We start from the raw sequence: 19,945 nt of genomic DNA, 5'->3' as shown, positions 1-19,945 counted from the left end.
GCACATGTTCTAGCAGCACAGGTATCATGATAACGTGCTTCATTGAGCATAGGTGGAAGAACATGGTGCCCAATCGAGACATCACCAACAATGCCTGCCCAAACGTTCACAGAAAATCTGTGTTGATGACGTGATTGCACAATTACGTGCGGATTCTCTTCAGCCCACACATGTTGATTGTGAAAATTTACAGTTTGATCAAGTTGGAATGAAGCCCATCCGTAAAGAGAACATTTGCACTGAAATGAGGACTGACACATTGTTGGGTGAACTATTCGCAGAAGTGTACCCGTGGAGGCCAATCAGCTGCTGATAGTGCCTGCACACGCTGTACACGGTACGGAAACAACTGGTTCTCCCGTAGCACTCTCCATACAGTGACGTGGTCAACGTTACCTTGTACAGCAGCAACTTCTCTGACGCTGACATTAGGGTTATCGTCAACTGCACGAAGAATTGCCTCGTCCATTGCAGGTGTCCTCGTCGTACTAGGTGTTCCCCAGTCGCGAGTCGTAGGCTGGAATGTTCCGTGCTCCCTAAGACGCCGATCAATTGCGTCGAACGTCTTCCTGTCGGGACACTTTCGTTCTGGAAAACTGTCTCGATACAATCGTACCGCACCACGGCTATTACCCCGTGCTAATCCATACATCAAATGGGCATCTGCCAACTCCGCATTTGCAAACATTGCACTGACTGCAAAACCACGTTCGAGATGAACACTAACCTGTTGATGCTACGTACTGATGTGCTCGATGTTAGTACTGTAGAGCAATGAGTCGCACGTCAACACAAGCACCGAGGTCAACATTATCTTCCTTCAATTGGGCCAACTGGCGGTGAATCGAGCAAGTACAGTACATACTGACGAAACTAAAATGAGCTCTAACATGGAAATTAAGCGTTTCCGGACATGTCCACATAACATCTTTTTTTTATTTGTGTGTGAGGAATGTTTCCTGAAAGTTTGGCCGTACCTTTTTGTAACACCCTGTATATGTACTGAGGAATTAAGGGAATGGACGCAAGTTAACTTTTTCATATTCTTTATTCTAAAGAGAAGAAGTCATATAATGAAGAGTTACTTATTTATGTATACATATGTTTGTAGGACTGCTATCTCCGTGATAGAATGTCTACCAGCTGCTGGTGGCTGTTCCGCCTGGCCAGGTCCAGGGGTGTTCTCCCATAGTTATCTGTGGCCCCCTTGTTGGCTCCGACCTCAAGCAAAAAAGCCACTGCCTCCGTGCGTCCGTTCTCTGCTGCATAGTGCAGAGGCGTCCTCATATACCTATCCCTGGTGTTGGGTCCATCAGCGGATTGTGGCAGTTGCCCTCTCACATAATTCCCAAATTCCACTAAAGGGACTACCTCATATCCCATCACATGTCGAGGGCCCCAAAGAGTTTGGCCCTGACGTACGTTTCGTCTTACGGTCCTGGTGCCCACGTCTGGCCCACCCTCAATCAGACTCCTCAACATCTCGACGTGTCCTCTTTCTGCCGCCCAGTGCAGAGGGGTCCGGCCCTCCGGGTCCTTCGCCGCCACGTTCGCACCTGCCGCCAGCAGCGCCCGTAGCTCCTCCACTTCCCCCCACTTAGCCGCCTGGATAAGTCTTCTGCTTCTCTCTTCTGCCGGAAGGGTCCTGCACAAAACATTAGCGTTCTGTAAATACATACTCCAAATGAAGAAAACTGTCGCGTAAGATACACTGTGGGCATTTCTGAATACACATCTGCCCAGCATCAAATTTGAAATCTAGAAATGATACAGAACAGTCTGATATTCAGTGTATATATAACTACCCCTCATCACAGCCTTCACCCACTTTCTACTAAAAATTCCTACATTCCAAATGATTCAGTTGTCGCATTCTCCTATTATTCATTCCGAACAACGATTTCCTTTGACCTCAAGGTGTTACTGTCAACAAATCGTGGACCTCCACTGAAACGTTTAATGCAGCTAAGAAGAAAGATTAAGGAAAGACAAACCTACGTTTCTAGCATTTCTAGACTTAGAGAAAGCTTTTGACAATGTTGATTGGAATACTCTCTTTCAAATTCTGAAGGTGGCAGGGGTAAAATACAGCGAGCGAAAGGCTATTTACAATTTGTACAGAAACCAGATGGCAGTTATAAGAGTCGAGGGACATGAAAGGGAAGCAGTGGTTGGGAAGCGAGTGAGACAGGGTTGTAGCCTATACCCGATGTTATTCAATCTGTATATTGAGCAAACAATAAAGGAAACAAAAGAAAAGTTCGGAGTAGGTATTAAAATCCGCGGAGAAGAAATTAAAACTCTGAGGTTCGCCGATGACGTAGTAATTCTGTCAGAGACAGCAAACGACTTGGAAGAGCAGTTGTACAGAATGGACAGTGTCTTGAAAGGAGGATATAAGATGAACATCAACAAAAGCAAAACGAGGATAATGGAATGTAGTCGAATTAAGTCGGGTGATGCTGAGGGAATTAGATTAGGAAATGAGGCACTTGAAGTAGTAAAGGAGTTTTGGTATTTGGGGAGCAAAATAACTGATGATGGTGGAAGTAGAGAGGATATAAAAAGTAGACTGGCAATGGCAAGGAAAGCATTTCTGAAGAAGAAAAATTTGTTAACATCGAGTATAGATTTAAATGTCAGGAAGTCATTTCTGAAAGTATTTGTATGTAGTGTGGCCATGTATGGAAGTGAAACGTGGACCATAAATAGTTTAGACAAGAGGAGAATAGAAGCATTCGAAATGTGGTGCTATAGAAGGATCCTGAAGATTAGATGGGTGGATCACATAACTAATGAGGAGGTATTGAATAGAATTGGGGAGAAGAAGAGCTTGTGGTTCAACTTGAATAGAAGAAGGGATCGGTTGGTAGGACATGTTCTGAGACATCGAGGGATCGCCAATTTAGCACTGGAGGGCAGCGTGGAGGGTAAAAATCGTAGAGGAAGACCAAGAGATGAATACACTAAGGAGATTCAGAAGGAAGTAGGGTGCAGTAGATACTGGATGGGGGGAAGCTTGCACAGGATAGAGTAGCATGGAGAGCTGCATCAAACCAGTCTCAGGACTGAGGACCACAACAACACTAGCACTCTGGATTCAGCAATTCCTTATGAAATCAATTACATTTCTACAGATTTAAAGACAGTTTCTTCATACGGCAGAAAAAATTGTCCAGTTGTTTAATTAGCTCCTCGTTGCCACACCATTGTTTCCAATGCAAGAACACTCCTGCTCCAGTGCAACACATGTGCTGCATGGCTGAGTCACCGGAAGTCTATATTCCGTGTACTGGATACACGTTTCTCATTAGAATTGACTGTTAAGAAGAGGAGAAAAAATGGTTCCAATGGCTCTGAGCACTATGGGACTGAACTTCTGAGGTCATCAGTCCCCAAGAACTTAGAACTACTTAAACCTAACTAACCTAATGACATCACACACATCCATGCCCGAGGCAGGATTCGAACCTGCGACCGTAGCAGTCGCGAGGTTCCAGACTGTAGCCCCTAGAACCGCTCGGCCACTCCGACCGGCTAAGAAGAGGAGAAGTTGATGTCTTAAATCTGTTGCCGAAGCAGCCACATACGTTATCTAAAGTGAGAGGAGATTCTGCTTTTCATGTTGAGGTTACTGGGACTGGCAGCTACACCAACCTTAGGGAGTGTGTCCATGGTGCAAACCAAGGACAGTTGCCTTCTACAACCTGGGACACTGTGGGAGGACAGAGTACACAAAGCGGTTGCTGACTGGCATTCCTTCCACTGATGTCATCAGGTATGACGAACGAATTGCGGTCTGGTTGAAGAATACTCACGTGTGAATAAGGACACACTCTTAACTCCGCACGAGGGAGTGCTTTAAAATGTTCAAAGTTCTCGATCTCTTATCGTTTTCTCCACAGTTTCCCTGAAAATCTAAGCGGATACGAACTGCATTAAGAGCACTAATTCAGTCCAAAATACTGCAGTGTAAGTAACAATCAAGTTCTACCTATAACTGGTTACTCTGACGTATTATTATATTTAAAAATTCTGAACAAGTAGTAGTGTGAAACAGATAAGCTCATCTTGTAGACAGAAAAATACTGAGGACAGTATCGAAATAAAATTACTTTGTTTAAAGTTTTTTTTTGCAACTGTTGACAATTTTTTCATATTTTTCATTTTCTGACTTCAGTTTTTTTTTTCTCTCTCTCGACTGTTGTTAAATATTACAACAATGTTCCATCTGATACCTGTGAGTGACAACAGGCTCATGTAAAAATGTCATTGTGCTATCGAACACTGCAACGCTTCACAATTACTAGTATATGTGGGAATTGCATGTATGTCTAATCCCCTCGCCCCCCTCTCTCTGGCGATCACTTCCTTCTACTCTCTTTGCCATCTGCTCTTCTTCGCTACTCTCTTTGTCCATCTCCTCTTCCTCCCCCCTGTCACTGGCCATTTCCTCCTCCCACTAATGTCCCTCCATCACCTCCACACTCCTCTCTCTGTCCCTCTCTTCCACCGCCCTCTCTGTCATTTCCTCCCCAGTCTCCTCTCTGTCCTTCATCTCCTTCCCTCTCTCTCCAACATAGAGCATTCACACTACTGGCCATTAAAATTGCTACACCAAGAAGAAATGCAGATGATAATCGGGTATACATTGGACAAATATATTATACTAGAACTGACAAAGGATTACATTTTCACGCAATTTGTGTGCATAGATCCTGAGAAATCAGTACCCAGAACAACCACCTCTGACCGTAATAACGGCCTTGATACGCCTGGGCATTGTCAAACAGAGCTTGGATAGCGTGTACAGGTTAGCTGGCCATGCAGCTTCAACACGATACCACAGTGTATCAAGAGCAGTGAATGGCGCATTGTGACGAGCCAGTTGCTCGGCCACCATTGACCAGACGTTTTCAGTTGGTGACAGATCTGGAGAATGTGCTGGCCAGGGCAGCAGTCGAACATTTTCTGTATCCAGAAAGGCCCGTACAGGACCTGCAACATGCGGTCGAGCATTATCCTGCTGAAATGTAGAGTTTCGCAGGGATCGAACGAAGGGTAGAGCCACGGGTCGTAACACATCTGAAATGTAACGTCCACTGTTGAAAGTGCAGTCAACGCGAACAAGAGGTGACCGAGACGTGTAACCAATGGCACCCCATACCATCACGCCGGGTGATACGCTAGTATGGCCATGACGAAAACACACTTCCAGTGTGCGTTCACCGCGATGTCGCCAAACACGGATGCGGGCATCGTGATGCTGCAAACTGAACCTGGATTCATTCGAAAAAATGACGTGTTGCTATTCATGCACCCTGGTTCTTCGTTGAGTATATTATCGCAGGCGCTCCTGTCTATGATACAGCGTCAAGCGTAACCGCAGCCACAGTCTCCGAGCTGATAGTTCGTGCTGCTGCAAACGTCATCGAACTGTTCTTGCAGATGGTTGTTGTCTTGCAAACGTCCCGATCTGTTGACTCAGGGATCGGGACGTGGCTGCACGATCCGTTACAGCCATGCGGATAAGATGCCTGTCATCTCGACTGCTAGTGATACGGGGCCGCTGGGATCCAGCACGGCGTTCCGTATTACCCTCCTGAACCCACCGATTCCATATTCTGCTAACAGTCATTGGATTTCGACCAACGCGAGCAGCAATGTCGCGATACAATAAACCGCAATCGCGATAGGCTACAATCCGACCTTTATCAAAGTCGGAAACGTGATGGTTCGCATTTCTCCTCCTTACACGAGGCATCACAAGAACGTTTCACCAGGCAACGCCGGTCAACTGCTGTTTGTGTATGAGAAATCGGTTGGAAACTTTCTTTATGTCAGCACTTTGTAGGTGTCGCCACCGGCGCCAACCTTTGTAAATGCTCTGAAAAGCTAATCATTTGCATATCACAGCATCTTCTTCCTGTCGGTTATATTTCGCGTCTGTAGCACGTCATGTTTCTGGTGTAGCATTTTTAATGGCCAGTAGTGTAATTGAAACCTCGATCGGGAAATGAGAAGTCACTTGAAATGAATGGCCAAAGTAGTTACAAATCTGTCAGTTACTATCAGCGAGATATTTTTTCCCATAAAGTCAATTTTCTGCATTTGCTACAACCGGTCGATGATTTGTAAAAAGAAAAGTGAACATTAGGATGGGGTTACGCAGAAACAGCACGATGAATCAAACCCATGACTTACGACACTTGCATAGCCCAAACAGCTGCACGGGATTGTTTACATCTGGCGGGGCACGCAGTGCTGCATACGTCTCCATCACGTCTGGAAGACTAGGTCATCTGAGCATAACTGGAGATCTGGCTACAAGCACTGCTACCGAAGGTTCTCATATGCGTCCTCTGCAGTAAGAAAGCCACAGTCGCCCGCTGACTCTGCTCCCTAATTGTTGATATTCGCATATACCACGTGGAAGAGACTTTGATATCAGTGTTTAGAAATCGAAGGTGGAAACGTCAGTGACTAAGAAAGATTGCGTCAGGTCTGGTGGTGGGCTGAGGCATCTTAATGCTGAAGATAGCTGCTTGCAATAAGGAGAAAGACCAGTTTACATCCTCAAAGAGGTACGAATTTTAAAAGGTAACTACATATGTAAAGCTACGAAAAATACATCCAAAAGATAATCAAGTTATATTTAATCACACACTTAAAACGAGACATATCGACACTTCTGAGCCGCAGATTAACTTTTTGTCCTATTTTTGCTTACTCTTCCTAAATAACTTCTTTTATGAAAACCTCCGTATACTTATATTCACAATGATTCACTTAATTAATATCTAGTTTTTGTTTAACACCGCTTCATCAAAACCCTGTTGCTACCCACAATTCCTTCAAAACCATTTTATGGGATACATAACCATAATTGACAGCAGAAGCTGTATTACATACAGAAATATACCCGATGCTATCAAAAGTATCCGAACAGCCCCAAAACATACGTATTTGATACTAGCTGCATTGTGCTGCCACCTACCGCCAGGTACTCCATATCAGCTATCTCAGTAGTCAGTAGCCATCGCGAGAGACCAGAATGGAGCGTTCCACAGAACTTACGGACTTCGAACATTGTCAAGTGATTTGGTGGCACTTGCTTGATACGGCTGTACGCGAGATTTCCACACTTCTAAACATCCCTAGGTCCACTGTTTCCGATGTGGTAGTGAAGTGGAAACGTGAAGGGACACGTATAGCACAAAAGCGTGCAGGCTGACCTCGTCTCTTGACTGACAGACCTCTGACAGCTGAAGAGGATCGTAATGTGTAATAGGCAGACGTCTATCCAGACCATCACACAGGAATTCTAAACTACATCAGGATCCATTGCAAGTACTATGATAGTTAGTCGTGAGGTGAGAAAATGTGTGTTTCATGGTCGAGCAGCTGCTGATAAGCCACACATCACGCCAGTAACTGCCAAACAACGCCTCAGTTGTTGTAAGGAGCGCAAACTTTGGACTATGGAAGAATGGAAAAACGTTGTGTGGAGTGACGAATCACGGTACACAATGTGGCGAACAGATGGCAGGGTCTGGGTATGGTGAATGCCCTATGAACATCATCTGCCAGCGTGTGTAGTGCCAACAGAAAAATTCGGAGGCGGTGGTGTTATGGGGTGGTCGTGTTGTTCATGGAGGGGACTGCACCCCTCGTTGTTTTACGTTGCACTATCACAGCACAGGCCTACACTGATGTTTTCTGTTGCTTCCCACTGTTGAGCAATTCGGGGATGACGATTGCATCTTTCAGCACGATCGAGCACCTGTTCATAATGCACGGTCTGTGGCGGAGTGATTACGTAACAATAACATCCCTGTAATGGACTTGCCTGCACAGAATCCTGACCTGAATCCTACAGCACACCTTTGGGATATTTTGGAATGCCCCAACGACCGACATCGATACCTCAGTGCAGCACTCCATGAAGAATGGGCTGCCATTTCCCAAGAAACCTTCCAGCACCAGATTGAGCGTATGCCTGCGAAAGTGGAAGCTGTCATCGAGGCTAAGGGTGGGCCAGCACCATACTGAATTCCAGCATTCCCGATGGAGGGCGCCACGAACTTGTAAGTCATTTTCAGTCGGGTGTCCTGATACTTTTGATCACAAAGTGTATAAATCAAAGGCTAAGTTTCGCCTGGTGCATGTTCCATGAACTACATATGAATGAGTCTGAACTAAACCTAATTTTCACTGTGAACCTTTTTCAGATGTACACTCCTGGAAATTGAAATAAGAACACCGTGAATTCATTGCCCCATTAAGGGGAAACTTTATTGACACATTCCTGGGGTCAGATACATCACATGATCACACTGACAGAACCACAGGCACATAGACACAGGCAACAGAGCATGCACAATGTCGGCACTAGTACAGTGTATATCCACCTTTCGCAGCAATGCAGGCTGCTATTCTCCCATGGAGACGATCGTAGAGATGCTGGATGTAGTCCTGTGGAACGGCTTGCCATGCCATTTCCACCTGGCGCCTCAGTTGGACCAGCGTTCGTGCTGGACGTACAGACCGCGTGAGACGACGCTTCATCCAGTCCCAAACATGCTCAATGGGGGACAGATCCGGAGATCTTGCTGGCCAGGGTAGTTGACTTACACCTTCTAGAGCACGTTGGGTGGCACGGGATACATGCGGACGTGCATTGTCCTGTTGGAACAGCAAGTTCCCTTGCCGGTCTAGGAATGGTAGAACGATGGGTTCGATGACGGTTTGGATGTACCGTGCACTATTCAGTGTCCCCTCGACGATCACCAGTGGTGTACGGCCAGTGTAGGAGATCGCTCCCCACACCATGATGCCGGGTGTTGGCCCTGTGTGCCTCGGTCGTATGCAGTCCTGATTGTGGCGCTCATCTGGACGGCGCCAAACACGCATACGACCATCATTGGCACCAAGGCAGAAGCGACTCTCATCGCTGAAGACGACACGTCTCCTTTCGTCCCTCCATTCACGCCTGTCGCGACACCACTGGAGGCGGGCTGCACGATGTTGGGGCGTGAGCGGAAGACGGCCTAACGGCGTGCGGAACCGTAGCCCAGCTTCATGGAGACGGTTGCGAATGGTCCTCGCCGATACCCCAGGAGCAACAGTGTCCCTAATTTGCTGGGAAGTGGCGGTGCGGTCCCCTACGGCACTGCGTAGGATCCTACGGTCTTGGCGTGCATCCGTGCGTCGCTGCGGTCCGGTCCCAGGTCGACGGGCACGTGCACCTTCCGCCGACCACTGGCGACAACATCGATGTACTGTGGAGACCTCATGCCCCACGTGTTGAGCAATTCGGCGGTACGTCCACCCGGCCTCCCGCATGCCCACTATACGCCCTCGCTCAAAGTCCGTCAACTGCACATACAGTTCACGTCCACGCTGTCGTGGCATGCTACCAGTGTTAAAGACTGCGCTGGAGCTCCGTATGCCACGGCAAACTGGCTGACACTGCGGCGGTGCACAAATGCTGCGCAGCTAGCGCCATTCGACGGCCAACACCGCGGTTCCTGGTGTGTCCGCTGTGCCGTGCGTGTGATCATTGCTTGTACAGCCCTCTCGCAGTGTCCGGAGCAAGTATGGTGGGTCTGACACACCGGTGTCAATGTGTTCTTTTTTCCATTTCCAGGAGTGTATTTCTCTCTTGTGCACTCCCAGTCAAACATTAAATGTCGCCATTGTTGTCTGTTATTGTGGTCTTCAGTCCTGAGACTGGTTTGATGCAGCTCTCCATGCTACTCTATCCTGTGAAAGATTCTTCATCTCCCAGTACCTACTGCAGCCTACATCCTTCTGAATCTGCTTACTGTGTTCATCTCTTGGTCTCCCTCTACGATTTTTACCCTCCAAGCTGCCCTCCAGTACCAAATTGGTGATCCCTTGATGCCTCAGAACATGTCCTACCAAGCGATCCCTTCTTCTAGTCAAGTTGTGCCACAAACTCCTCTTCTCCCGAATTCTATTCAATACCTCCTCATTAGTTATGTGATCTACCCATCTAATCTTCAGCATTCTTCTATAGCATCACATTTCGAAAGCTTCTATTCTCTTCTTGTCTGAACTATTTTTTGTCCACGTTTCACTTTCATACATGGCTACACTCCATACAAATACTTTCAGGAACGACTTCCTGACATTTAAATCTATACTGGATGTTAACAAATTTCTCTTCTTCAGAAACGCTTTCCTTGCCATTGCCAGTCTGCATTTTATATCCTCTCTACTTCGACCATCATCAGTTATTTTGCTCCCCAAATAGCAAAACTCCTTTACTACTTTAAGTGTCTCATTTCCTAATCTAATTCCCTCAGCATCACCCGACTTAATTCTACTACATTCCACCATCTTCGTTTTGCTTTTGTTGATGTTCATCTTATACCCTCCTTTCAAGACACTGTTCATTCCCTTCAACTGCTCTTCCAAGTCCTTTACTGTCTCTGACAGAATTACAATGTCATCGGCAAACCTCAAAGTTTTTATTTCTTCTCCGTGGATTTTAATACCTACTCCAAACTTTTCTTTTGTTTCCTTAATCGCTTGCTCAATATACAGATTGCATAGCATCGGGGAGAGGCTACAACCCTGTCTCACTCCTTTCCCAACCACTGCTTCCCTCGACTCTTATAACTGCCACCTGGTTTCTGTACAATTTGTAAATAGCCTTTCGCTCCCTGTATTTTACCCCTGCCACTTTCAGAATTTGAAAGGGAGTATTCCAGTCAACATTGTCAAAAGCTTTCTCTAAGTCTAGAAATGCTAGAAACGTAGGTTTGCCTTTCCTTAATTTTTCTTCTAAGATAAGTCGTAGGATCAGTGTTGCCTCATGTGTTCCAACATTTCTACGGAATCCAAACTGATCTTCCCTGAGGTCAGCTTCTACCAGTTTTTCCATTCGTCTGTAAAGAAATTGCGTTAGTAATCGCCATATCATAACTTAAAAACTATAACTGTTACCTGTGACTGTTACCTTTGGTTTCTCCGAAAAGACAAACAGAAGGCAAGTTCGATTTTTTTCAGTATTACACTTGTTCAACACGTGAGTAAGTTGTGCTGTGAGTGCAGAAGCCGTGCTGTTGCAGTTAGGCAACTCACCGCAAGCGAGAGACGGTGGCCTCGTCAGGCGGTGGAGTTTGGCCGGGAGCCGTGGTGGGCGGAGCCGCCGCCGGGGTCCGGCCGCGGTCGCTCTGGCCCTTTCTGGTGGTGGCTGGCGCGCTGCACAGAGAGAGAGAGAGAGAGAGAGAGAATCGCTGCGTGGGCGAGCGTGCTCACACGGGGGCCGGGGGCTGCTTACTACGGGCATTAAGGCTGTCGGATTGTCTACGATAATGCACGCACAAACTGGTATAGGCATTCGCATTCAAATACAGAGATACGTAAACAGGCGCTGCTGTCGACAACGCCTGTATAACACGACAAGTGCCTGGCGCAGTTGTTAGATCTGTTACTGCTATTAAAAATGGAGTGTTTGGACTCTGCTACTCACTCCAACTGTCATCTAGTGGCAGCTTCAAACTGGGCAGGTCAGACTGTCCAGTATAGTGTGCTACGTGTCAGAAGAACTTGCAACCTACGTGCGGAAGTGGATCTCCCAGGTCCTTTGTTCGTGCAGGTAGGATTAGCCGTTGGAACGGCCGGCGGGTAGCTGCGAGACCCCGTAGCGGGCGGGCGTGTATGTCTTACAGCTAAGCCAGGAGCCACAGTTGGCGCGCTGCCTGTGCAAGTTGTAAGGTTTAACGTAATAAATACTTACAACAGACAACTTGTTCCGTCTAGTTATTGTGAGTGGAAACAAGGGGAGGACAGTAAGTCCTCTCGCACTATACGCTCACACTCCAATGTGCCATCACAAATACCGGAATATAGGTCCGCGCGAACGTAAATTCCGCTTGGTCACTGTATCCGGCCCGGAGGACCAAAAAATGTGCGCGCGGGCTGTTCCTCCCGTGGTGGCACATTGGAGTGTGAATGTGTAGTCCGAGAGCACTTACTCTCCTCCCCTTGTTTCCACTCACAATAACTAGACGGAACAAGTCGTCTGTTATGAAGCTTCCTCGCAGATTAAAACTGTGTGCCCGACCGAGACTCGAACTCGGGACCTTTGCCTTTCGCGGGCAAGTGCTCTACCATCTGAGCTACCGAAGCACGACTCACGTCCGGTACTCACAGCAAAGGTCCCGAGTTCGAGTCTCGGTCGGGCACACAGTTTTAATCGTCCAGGAAGTTTCATATCAGCGCACACTCCGCTGCAAAGTGAAAATTTCATTCTGGAAGTTGTCTTTTACAAGTATTTATTACATTAAACTTTACAACTTGCACAGGCAGCGCGCCAACTGCGGCTCCTGCCTTAGCTGTAAGACATACACGCCCGCCCGCTACGGGGTCTCGCAGCTACCTGCCCGGCCGTTACAACGGCTAAACCTACCTGCGCGAACAAAGGACCTGGGAGATCCACTGCCGCACGTAGGTTGCAAGTTCTTCTGACAGGGAGCAGACTATACTGGACAGTCTGACCTGCCCAGTTTGAAGCTGCCACTAGATGGCAGTTGGAGTGAGTGGCAGAGTCCAAACAGGGAGGTTATCAAGATTTAACCCTAGGACGCCTAAGGCGGGTGTTCGTTGAACACACAATTTTTTTATGTCCCCTGCTTTTGCCCAAGTAACTTTCATACTACATATTCCCTTTGAGTTATGTTTGTTGGCTATTTTATGAAACGTTAGCGTCAATATATTTTATAGAAAATTCTTGCTTTGAAAGAAAAAATAAATAAACTTATTATGGGTCCAAACAACCCCCCCTCCCTTAGGCTTCCATGCTATAGAAAATTTCCCTTAGTAAGATTTCGTATTTCTCATCTCTACAACAATGCAAGTTGGTTTCTTGTTGGTTGGTATTTTTGATATTCACAACAATCGGTTTACTTTCAGAGGAAGTGATTGTTGATGTCAGTCAGTTGTTATTTATCTTGTAAACTTGCAGTGAGTTAGTGCAGTTCCCAACACGTAGGCCTCCAGTAACTACAGGAAAAACGAAACCAAGTAAAAACTTACTGACGTTGTCAACAATGCACCAAGATAAAGGCACTGTTGGAGGAGAGAAGAATAAAACCGAGATAAATGCATATTATAATTCCACTAAAGGTGGAACTCATACCATTGATAAAATGGCGCGTATGTACACCTGCAAGAGGGGAACAAAGAGATGGCCTCTATCTGTATTTTACTCTCTCATCGACATTTGTGATATCAATGCAACCACCATTTTCATCCAGCAACATCCAAGATGGAATGAAAAGAAACACAGCAAACGGAAACTTTATCTTCTGCAAGCTGGGATGGAACTTGTGAAATTCCAGGTAGAAGAAAGAAGTGCCAATGCAAGAGGGTTATCTAACCAAATTGTTCAATCAATGGAGACTATTCTACAAAATAAAATCAAAGAAGGGACAACAGAAGCACGTCAGCCTCCTGCAGGGAAAGGTCGGTGCCATATTTGTGTAAGAAAAGCTAAAACAAAGAAGTTCAACAATCTAAGTAAACCAAAACAGAATTGTGGACAGTGTCATAAAGATGTGTGTAACACACATCCAGAAAAAGTTGTGAAGTGTGTCTCTTGCCTTGAAGTTGAGGACTCAGAGTAGTCTATTGTATATGAACACATCTGTATTTTGTTTTGTAATATGTCAATTTTTTATTCACTCAATCCAATATTTATAACAATTAACAACATTTACAAACCGATGCCTTAGTTAAAATACATAAACCATTTTGAAAGTTGTAATTTTTCGTCAGTAAACTTATTTAATACGTGTGGGCTCGCCGAAATCCCCCTAGGGCATCCAAGTTAGAGGAGGGGGCTTGGGCGTCCTAGGGTTGAGTGAGTTTGAGCGTGGTATTATGGTCGGCGCGCGAGCGATGGGACACAGCATCTCCGAGGTAGCGATGGAGTAGGGATATCGTGGACATCAGGAATCCGTTAAAACATCAAATCTTTGATATCGCTGCGGCCAGAAAAAGTACCTGCAAGAACGAGACCAACGACGAATGAATCGTTCAGCGTGACAGAAGTGCAGCCCTTCCGCAAATTGCTGCACATTCGATGTTGGGCGATCAACAAATGTCAGTGTGGGAACCGTTCACTGAAACATAGGGGAGAGCGGGGAAATACCGTGCACGTAAGCCATTTTTCAAATATTTCGTATTTTTCGAACTCAATTGAAATGCTGAACACCTTTTTTTTTGGGGCAAGAAATCAATGCCCCACACGTTTATGGCTTCATATTTGCTATATTAAATCGATTTACGTTCCTACAGCTGTTTTACAAACGTGTCACCCCGAGGGGTGGGGTAATACCGCGCAATGTACGAGGGCTATCCACAAAGTACATTACGTTTTGGAATTAAAAATAAATAAAGTATTGGAATTTTTTTTATTATATACAGATGAAAGCCACACTTAAATACTACTTTTCTACATAGTTGCCATTTAAATTAAGGCACTTATCGTAGCGATGGACGAGCTTGGAAATTCCTTCGTCGTAAAATTCGGCCGCCTGCGCTTTCAACCACGTGGTTACCTCTTATTTTGGGACAGAAAAGGTGTGATTTTTGTGGATTTCCTGGAAAGACGCACTACAATAAAGTCTCAAAGGTATTGCGAAACTCTGCACAACCTCAGGAGAGCAATACAAAGCAAGCGCAGGGGAACGTTGGGCTCAAAGATCTTGCCGATTCACGACAACGCCCGGGCCCACACGGCAAACGCCACTCGTGAAGTTCTCGAATCTTTTAAGTGGGAGTTGTTTCCTCATCCGCCGTACAGTCCCGACCTGGCACCGAGCGACTTCCACTTATTCCCAGCAATGAAGAAATGGTTGGTTGTGCAGCGTTTTGATGACGACGCACGGCTTCAAGAACAGGTAACCACGTCTGCGCCGTTGAACGATATAGACCCCTATGTATCTGATTATACACTCCTGGAAATGGAAAAAAGAACACATTGACACCGGTGTGTCAGACCCACCATACTTGCTCCGGACACTGCGAGAGGGCTGTACAAGCAATGATCACACGCACGGCACAGCGGACACACCAGGAACCGCGGTGTTGGCCGTCGAATGGCGCTAGCTGCGCAGCATTTGTGCACCGCCGCAGTGTCAGCCAGTTTGCCGTGGCATACGGAGCTCCATCGCAGTCTTTAACACTGGAAGCATGCCGCGACAGCGTGGACGTGAACCGTATGTGCAGTTGACGGGCTTTGAGCGAGGGCGTATAGTGGGCATGCGGGAGGCCGGGTGGACATACCGCCGAATTGCTCAACACGTGGGGCGTGAGGTCTCCACAGTACATCGGTGTTGTCGCCAGTGGTCGGCGGAAGGTGCACGTGCCCGTCGACCTGGGACCGGACCGCAGCGACGCACGGATGCACGCCAAGACCGTAGGATCCTACGCAGTGCCGTAGGGGACCGCACCGCCACTTCCCAGCAAATTAGGGACACTGCTGCTCCTGGGGTATCGGCGAGGACCATTCGCAACCGTCTCCATGAAGCTGGGCTACGGTCCCGCACACCGTTAGGCCGTCTTCCGCTCACGCCCCAACATCGTGCAGCCCGCCTCGAGTAGTGTCGCGACAGGCGTGAATGGAGGGACGAATGGAGACGTGTCGTCTTCAGCGATGAGAGTCGCTTCTGCCTTGGTGCCAATGATGGTCGTATGCGTGTTTGGCGCCGTGCAGGTGAGCGCCACAATCAGGACTGCATACGACCGAGGCACACAGGGCCAACACCCGGCATCATGGTGTGGGGAGCGATCTCCTACACTGGCCGTACACCACTGGTGATCGTCGAGGGGACACTGAATAGTGCACGGTACATCCAAACCGTCATCGAACCCATCGTTCTACCATTCCTAGACCGGCAAGGGAACTTGCTGTTCCAACAGGACAATGCACGTCCGCATGTATCCCGTGCCACCCAACGTGCTCTAGAAGGTGTAAGTCAACTACCCTGGCCAGCAAGATCTCCGGATCTGTCCCCCATTGAGCATGTTTGGGACTGGATGAAGCGTCGTCTCACGCGGTCTGCACGTCCAGCACGAACGCTGGTCCAACTGAGGCGCCAGGTGGAAATGGCATGGCAAGCCGTTCCACAGGACTACATCCAGCATCTCTACGATCGTCTCCATGGGAGAATAGCAGCCTGCATTGCTGCGAAAGGTGGATATACACTGTACTAGTGCCGACATTGTGCATGCTCTGTTGCCTGTGTCTATGTGCCTGTGGTTCTGTCAGTGTGATCATGTGATGTATCTGACCCCAGGAATGTGTCAATAAAGTTTCCCCTTCCTGGGACAATGAATTCACGGTGTTCTTATTTCAATTTCCAGGAGTGTAGTTACTTCCGCTCTGTGGCAGCACCGTGCAGCGCTCTTTGCGCTCTCTGGGAAACTGGATAAAGCGGTGCACGGTATGGCTGGGCGCAAAGTGAGACGCGTACAGCGCGTGTCACGTGACACGACACTACAGCGCGACACGCACGAGTCGCGCGGGTGCAGCACATATTGCGACGCGTACACCACACCTCGCACGCGCCGGCTGGCGACGCTCTGCGCCGACAGAACCGAAGCGCGCCCAATCTGTTATCTCCCTCGACCGATTTCACAGAAACTATTCACTGGAAATATATGATTTTTGCCTTACTTGTAGCGTTATATGTCATCTTCGTGGCGAAGTGCTCATCACCTCGCTAATGACCATTCTTATTGTGATGTACACATTTCAGTAAGACACTACGCAAAACTCAAAAAAGTTTGCAACGATGATTAGTGGTTGCTATGATTTTGCGTTTGGTGCGGATTACACCTTATGTTGCTACGTATGAAATTTAGCTAACATTCTGAATTTTTGTTTAGACTTGGGAGGGGGTCTCTATCTGCCTCCGATCTCGAGGAAATGGATCCCATGTAGCGCGCTCACTTACGATCTCACACCCGCGAGAATGAAATACTCGCAACATCTCTCATATCTCCTAAACAGCTCGAGACATCGAAACGAAAGTTTGGCGAATGATAGCACACAAATAGGAGAGTGTTTTGCCAACTCTTAAGCACACGGAACTTTCTTATCTATGGCGATATATCAGTACTTATACTTCCCTTTCTATTTACTTCACTCCAGTGACTGTGATTTTTCAAGAGTTATCGACAGCTAGCGAAACAAGAGCTTCCTAGTATCAAAATAAATACGAAATTTCTTATTTTATGTTACTGAAAACCGACACTATGTTTTTCGTAAGCTTTGGAGCTCTGTGATTGCCAATTACTTGTTTAATGAGGCACTCCGTTTCGGAATTCTGTCTCAATAGCTGCTGTGAGATGAGTTTGGCAAATTACACTGTGACAAAGGACGTACAATTAAACCAGTCACCAAGAGAAATGTGGCCGTTACTCACAAACGGTGATGCTTCTTCGAATGATAAAAGGTTAACAACTCACACAAAAATAGATTGCCAATTCTGTTGCAATCCCCGTAACCCATCGTATTTTTAACACTGAGCGACTGGAATGGAAACTTACCAAAGGATTCTATTCCTTCTCTTGATCTGAGCAGTATTAAAATAATGACGAGCGTTCCTTCAGGCGGAATGATAGGCACATGCCAGATATTGGTTACTTACGTACGGCTTACCAAACTGACAATGTGTGATCTCAAATAAAATAGTTATTTACAAAAAAATACGACTGATCTGTCTCACAACATATTTGGTCAGTGTATTGTCAGCAGCGGAGGATAATGCGCGTGACAGGAATGCACAAGCTAGCCATGTGTGCCTTGTGAGATGGAGTTCAAAAAATATTGTCATGAAAGTAGAAGTGCCTTCGTCATCTGTACATTTCAACAAATTAAATATATCTAATCACAACCCTGTTTTAGGATATTCCTACTTTCGTAATAATGCCGATAATTTTCTTCATTTGTGTAACCTGTATAATTAGTTTATTAATGCTGATAATGTCCATGCAACAATTGAAATGCTTTTCCTCATCACGGCGAACCAATTAAAACATTGTTATTTGTGACTGCTTTTCGACTGTTTCTAGCTTGCAGTGCAAATATGTTGTTCACATGCATGTAGTACAGTGTGTCGTATTACATTATTACATACATATCAGAGTAATCACAGTGAGACTTCTATGCTTCAGATCTTGGACGCTTTTTTACCAGGATCACAAAGGGATCACAACTGTGGAGATTATCCCTTTCTAAATTTTTGTAACAGATTGTACAGATACGCCAGCATACTAGGCAGCGAGAAGATAACCTTGCTTTACTTTCCTGCCTTGATTCTTAATCACATGATTTTATAATATTCCTTGCCTCCTTATTCACTACCCACTGCCCCTTCTTGCGATCTGAAAACATCGCGCAGGCATATGATTCAATTCCAGCGGCCAATTGCTCATCAGTTACTGAAGTCTGCATTTTTCTTGACAGAAGAAAAGCAAAACAAAACAAAACTATACAGATATAAATAACAGAAAAGTATAATGTACTAACGAACAAAGCTGGATCGTTTAAATGGCGAAAAACGAAAGACTACCCAACGGCAATAAAATTTAGTACACAGTAAGGCAAAACTTATCGTATGGGCAGTGCTACCACTGCTCATATGAGCCGCCCCGATGTGAGCAGATGGCCGGTCTACTTTTCCGCTCCCCGCCTCAAATTTCCCACGCTGCTAGCTTGGCACGCGCGACGCGCGGCGCGAGAAACTGTGCCGCAACCATGACCTGGCGCAGGCGCGCGTCGCGTCCCAGTCGCGTCGCGTCGCAGTTTGCTCCGCGGTCCCATCTCAACCTGTGGAGTTAAAAACACGCGCTGCGCTGCGTCGCGCTATACGCGTCTCAATTTGCGCCTAGCCTATTACCCCGCTGTACGGCATTGCTCCGCTCTCCCCTAATCGATATTGGCTTTCGCAGCGGAAGGCCCACCCGTGTTCCCTTGATGACTGCACGACGCAAAGTTTTATGCCTCGCCTGGGCCTGTCAACGCCGAAACTGGACCCTTGATGACTGGAAACATACTACCTGATATTGTATCGAGCGGGTGCACTTGTACGGGTATGGACATAACCTCATGAATCCGTGAACCCTGCATGTCAGCAGGAGACTGTTCAAGCCGGTGGAAGCTCTATAATGGTGTGGGACGTGTGCAGCTGGAGTGATACGGGACCCCTGATACGTGTAGATACGGTTCTGACAGGTGACACACACAACAGTATCCTGTCTGATCACCTTCATCCATTCACGCATTTCGTCAGACTTGGGCATTTCCAGCAGGACAATGCGACCCCCACACGTCCAGAATAGCTACGGAGTGGCTCTAGGAACACTCTTCTGAGTTTAAACACTTCCGCTGGCCACCCAACTCCCAAGAGGTGAACACTATTGAACACATCTGGGATGCCTTGCAACGTATTGTTCACAAGAGATTTCCACCCCATCGTACGGTTTTATGGACAGTCCTGCAGGATTCCTGGTGTCAGTTCCCTCCATCACTAGTCGAGTCCCTACCACGTCGCGTTGCGGCAACTCTGCGGCTCTTAGGGGGCCTACATGATATTAGGCAGGTGTACCAGTTTCTTTCGCCCTTGAGTGTAGAACACACACTGTCAACGAGAATGACTTGTCAGTTAACATGAATGAATTACCAATGAATTAATGGCTGCTCCTCTTACACTCCGCATTAGCATAACTTAGTATGCTGAGCAACAGATTGTTCAAAATGAAGCAGTAACTATAGGGAAGTGTATTGACGAACAATATTTCTGGTCTGGCAGGACATTCATAGGACAGGACAGTTCAGATACATCACTCTCACAATATTGTCACAGAAATTAAAATGGTTGTGTTACACCTTACGTCTACTTAA

General features: G+C 46.7%; 1 protein-coding gene across 1 annotated transcript; it reads right to left on the bottom strand.

Moving 5' to 3' along the window:
- Positions 1–1,116: 1,116 nt before the first annotated feature.
- On the bottom strand, positions 1,117–18,956 carry LOC124719672 (potassium channel KOR2-like). Its single transcript, XM_047244883.1, has 4 exons — positions 18,942–18,956; positions 16,553–16,620; positions 11,113–11,232; positions 1,117–1,645 (listed from the first exon to the last, which is right to left on the bottom strand). The coding sequence occupies exons 1-4, from the start codon at positions 18,954–18,956 to the stop codon at positions 1,117–1,119; spliced, it is 732 nt and encodes a 243-aa protein (XP_047100839.1).
- Positions 18,957–19,945: the final 989 nt, after the last annotated feature.

Source organism: Schistocerca piceifrons, chromosome 11 (assembly GCF_021461385.2).
Source record: "Schistocerca piceifrons isolate TAMUIC-IGC-003096 chromosome 11, iqSchPice1.1, whole genome shotgun sequence".
NCBI lineage: Eukaryota > Metazoa > Arthropoda > Insecta > Orthoptera > Acrididae > Schistocerca > Schistocerca piceifrons.
Note: the sequence above shows the minus strand (reverse complement) of the source record. Positions and strands in the feature narration are given on the sequence as shown.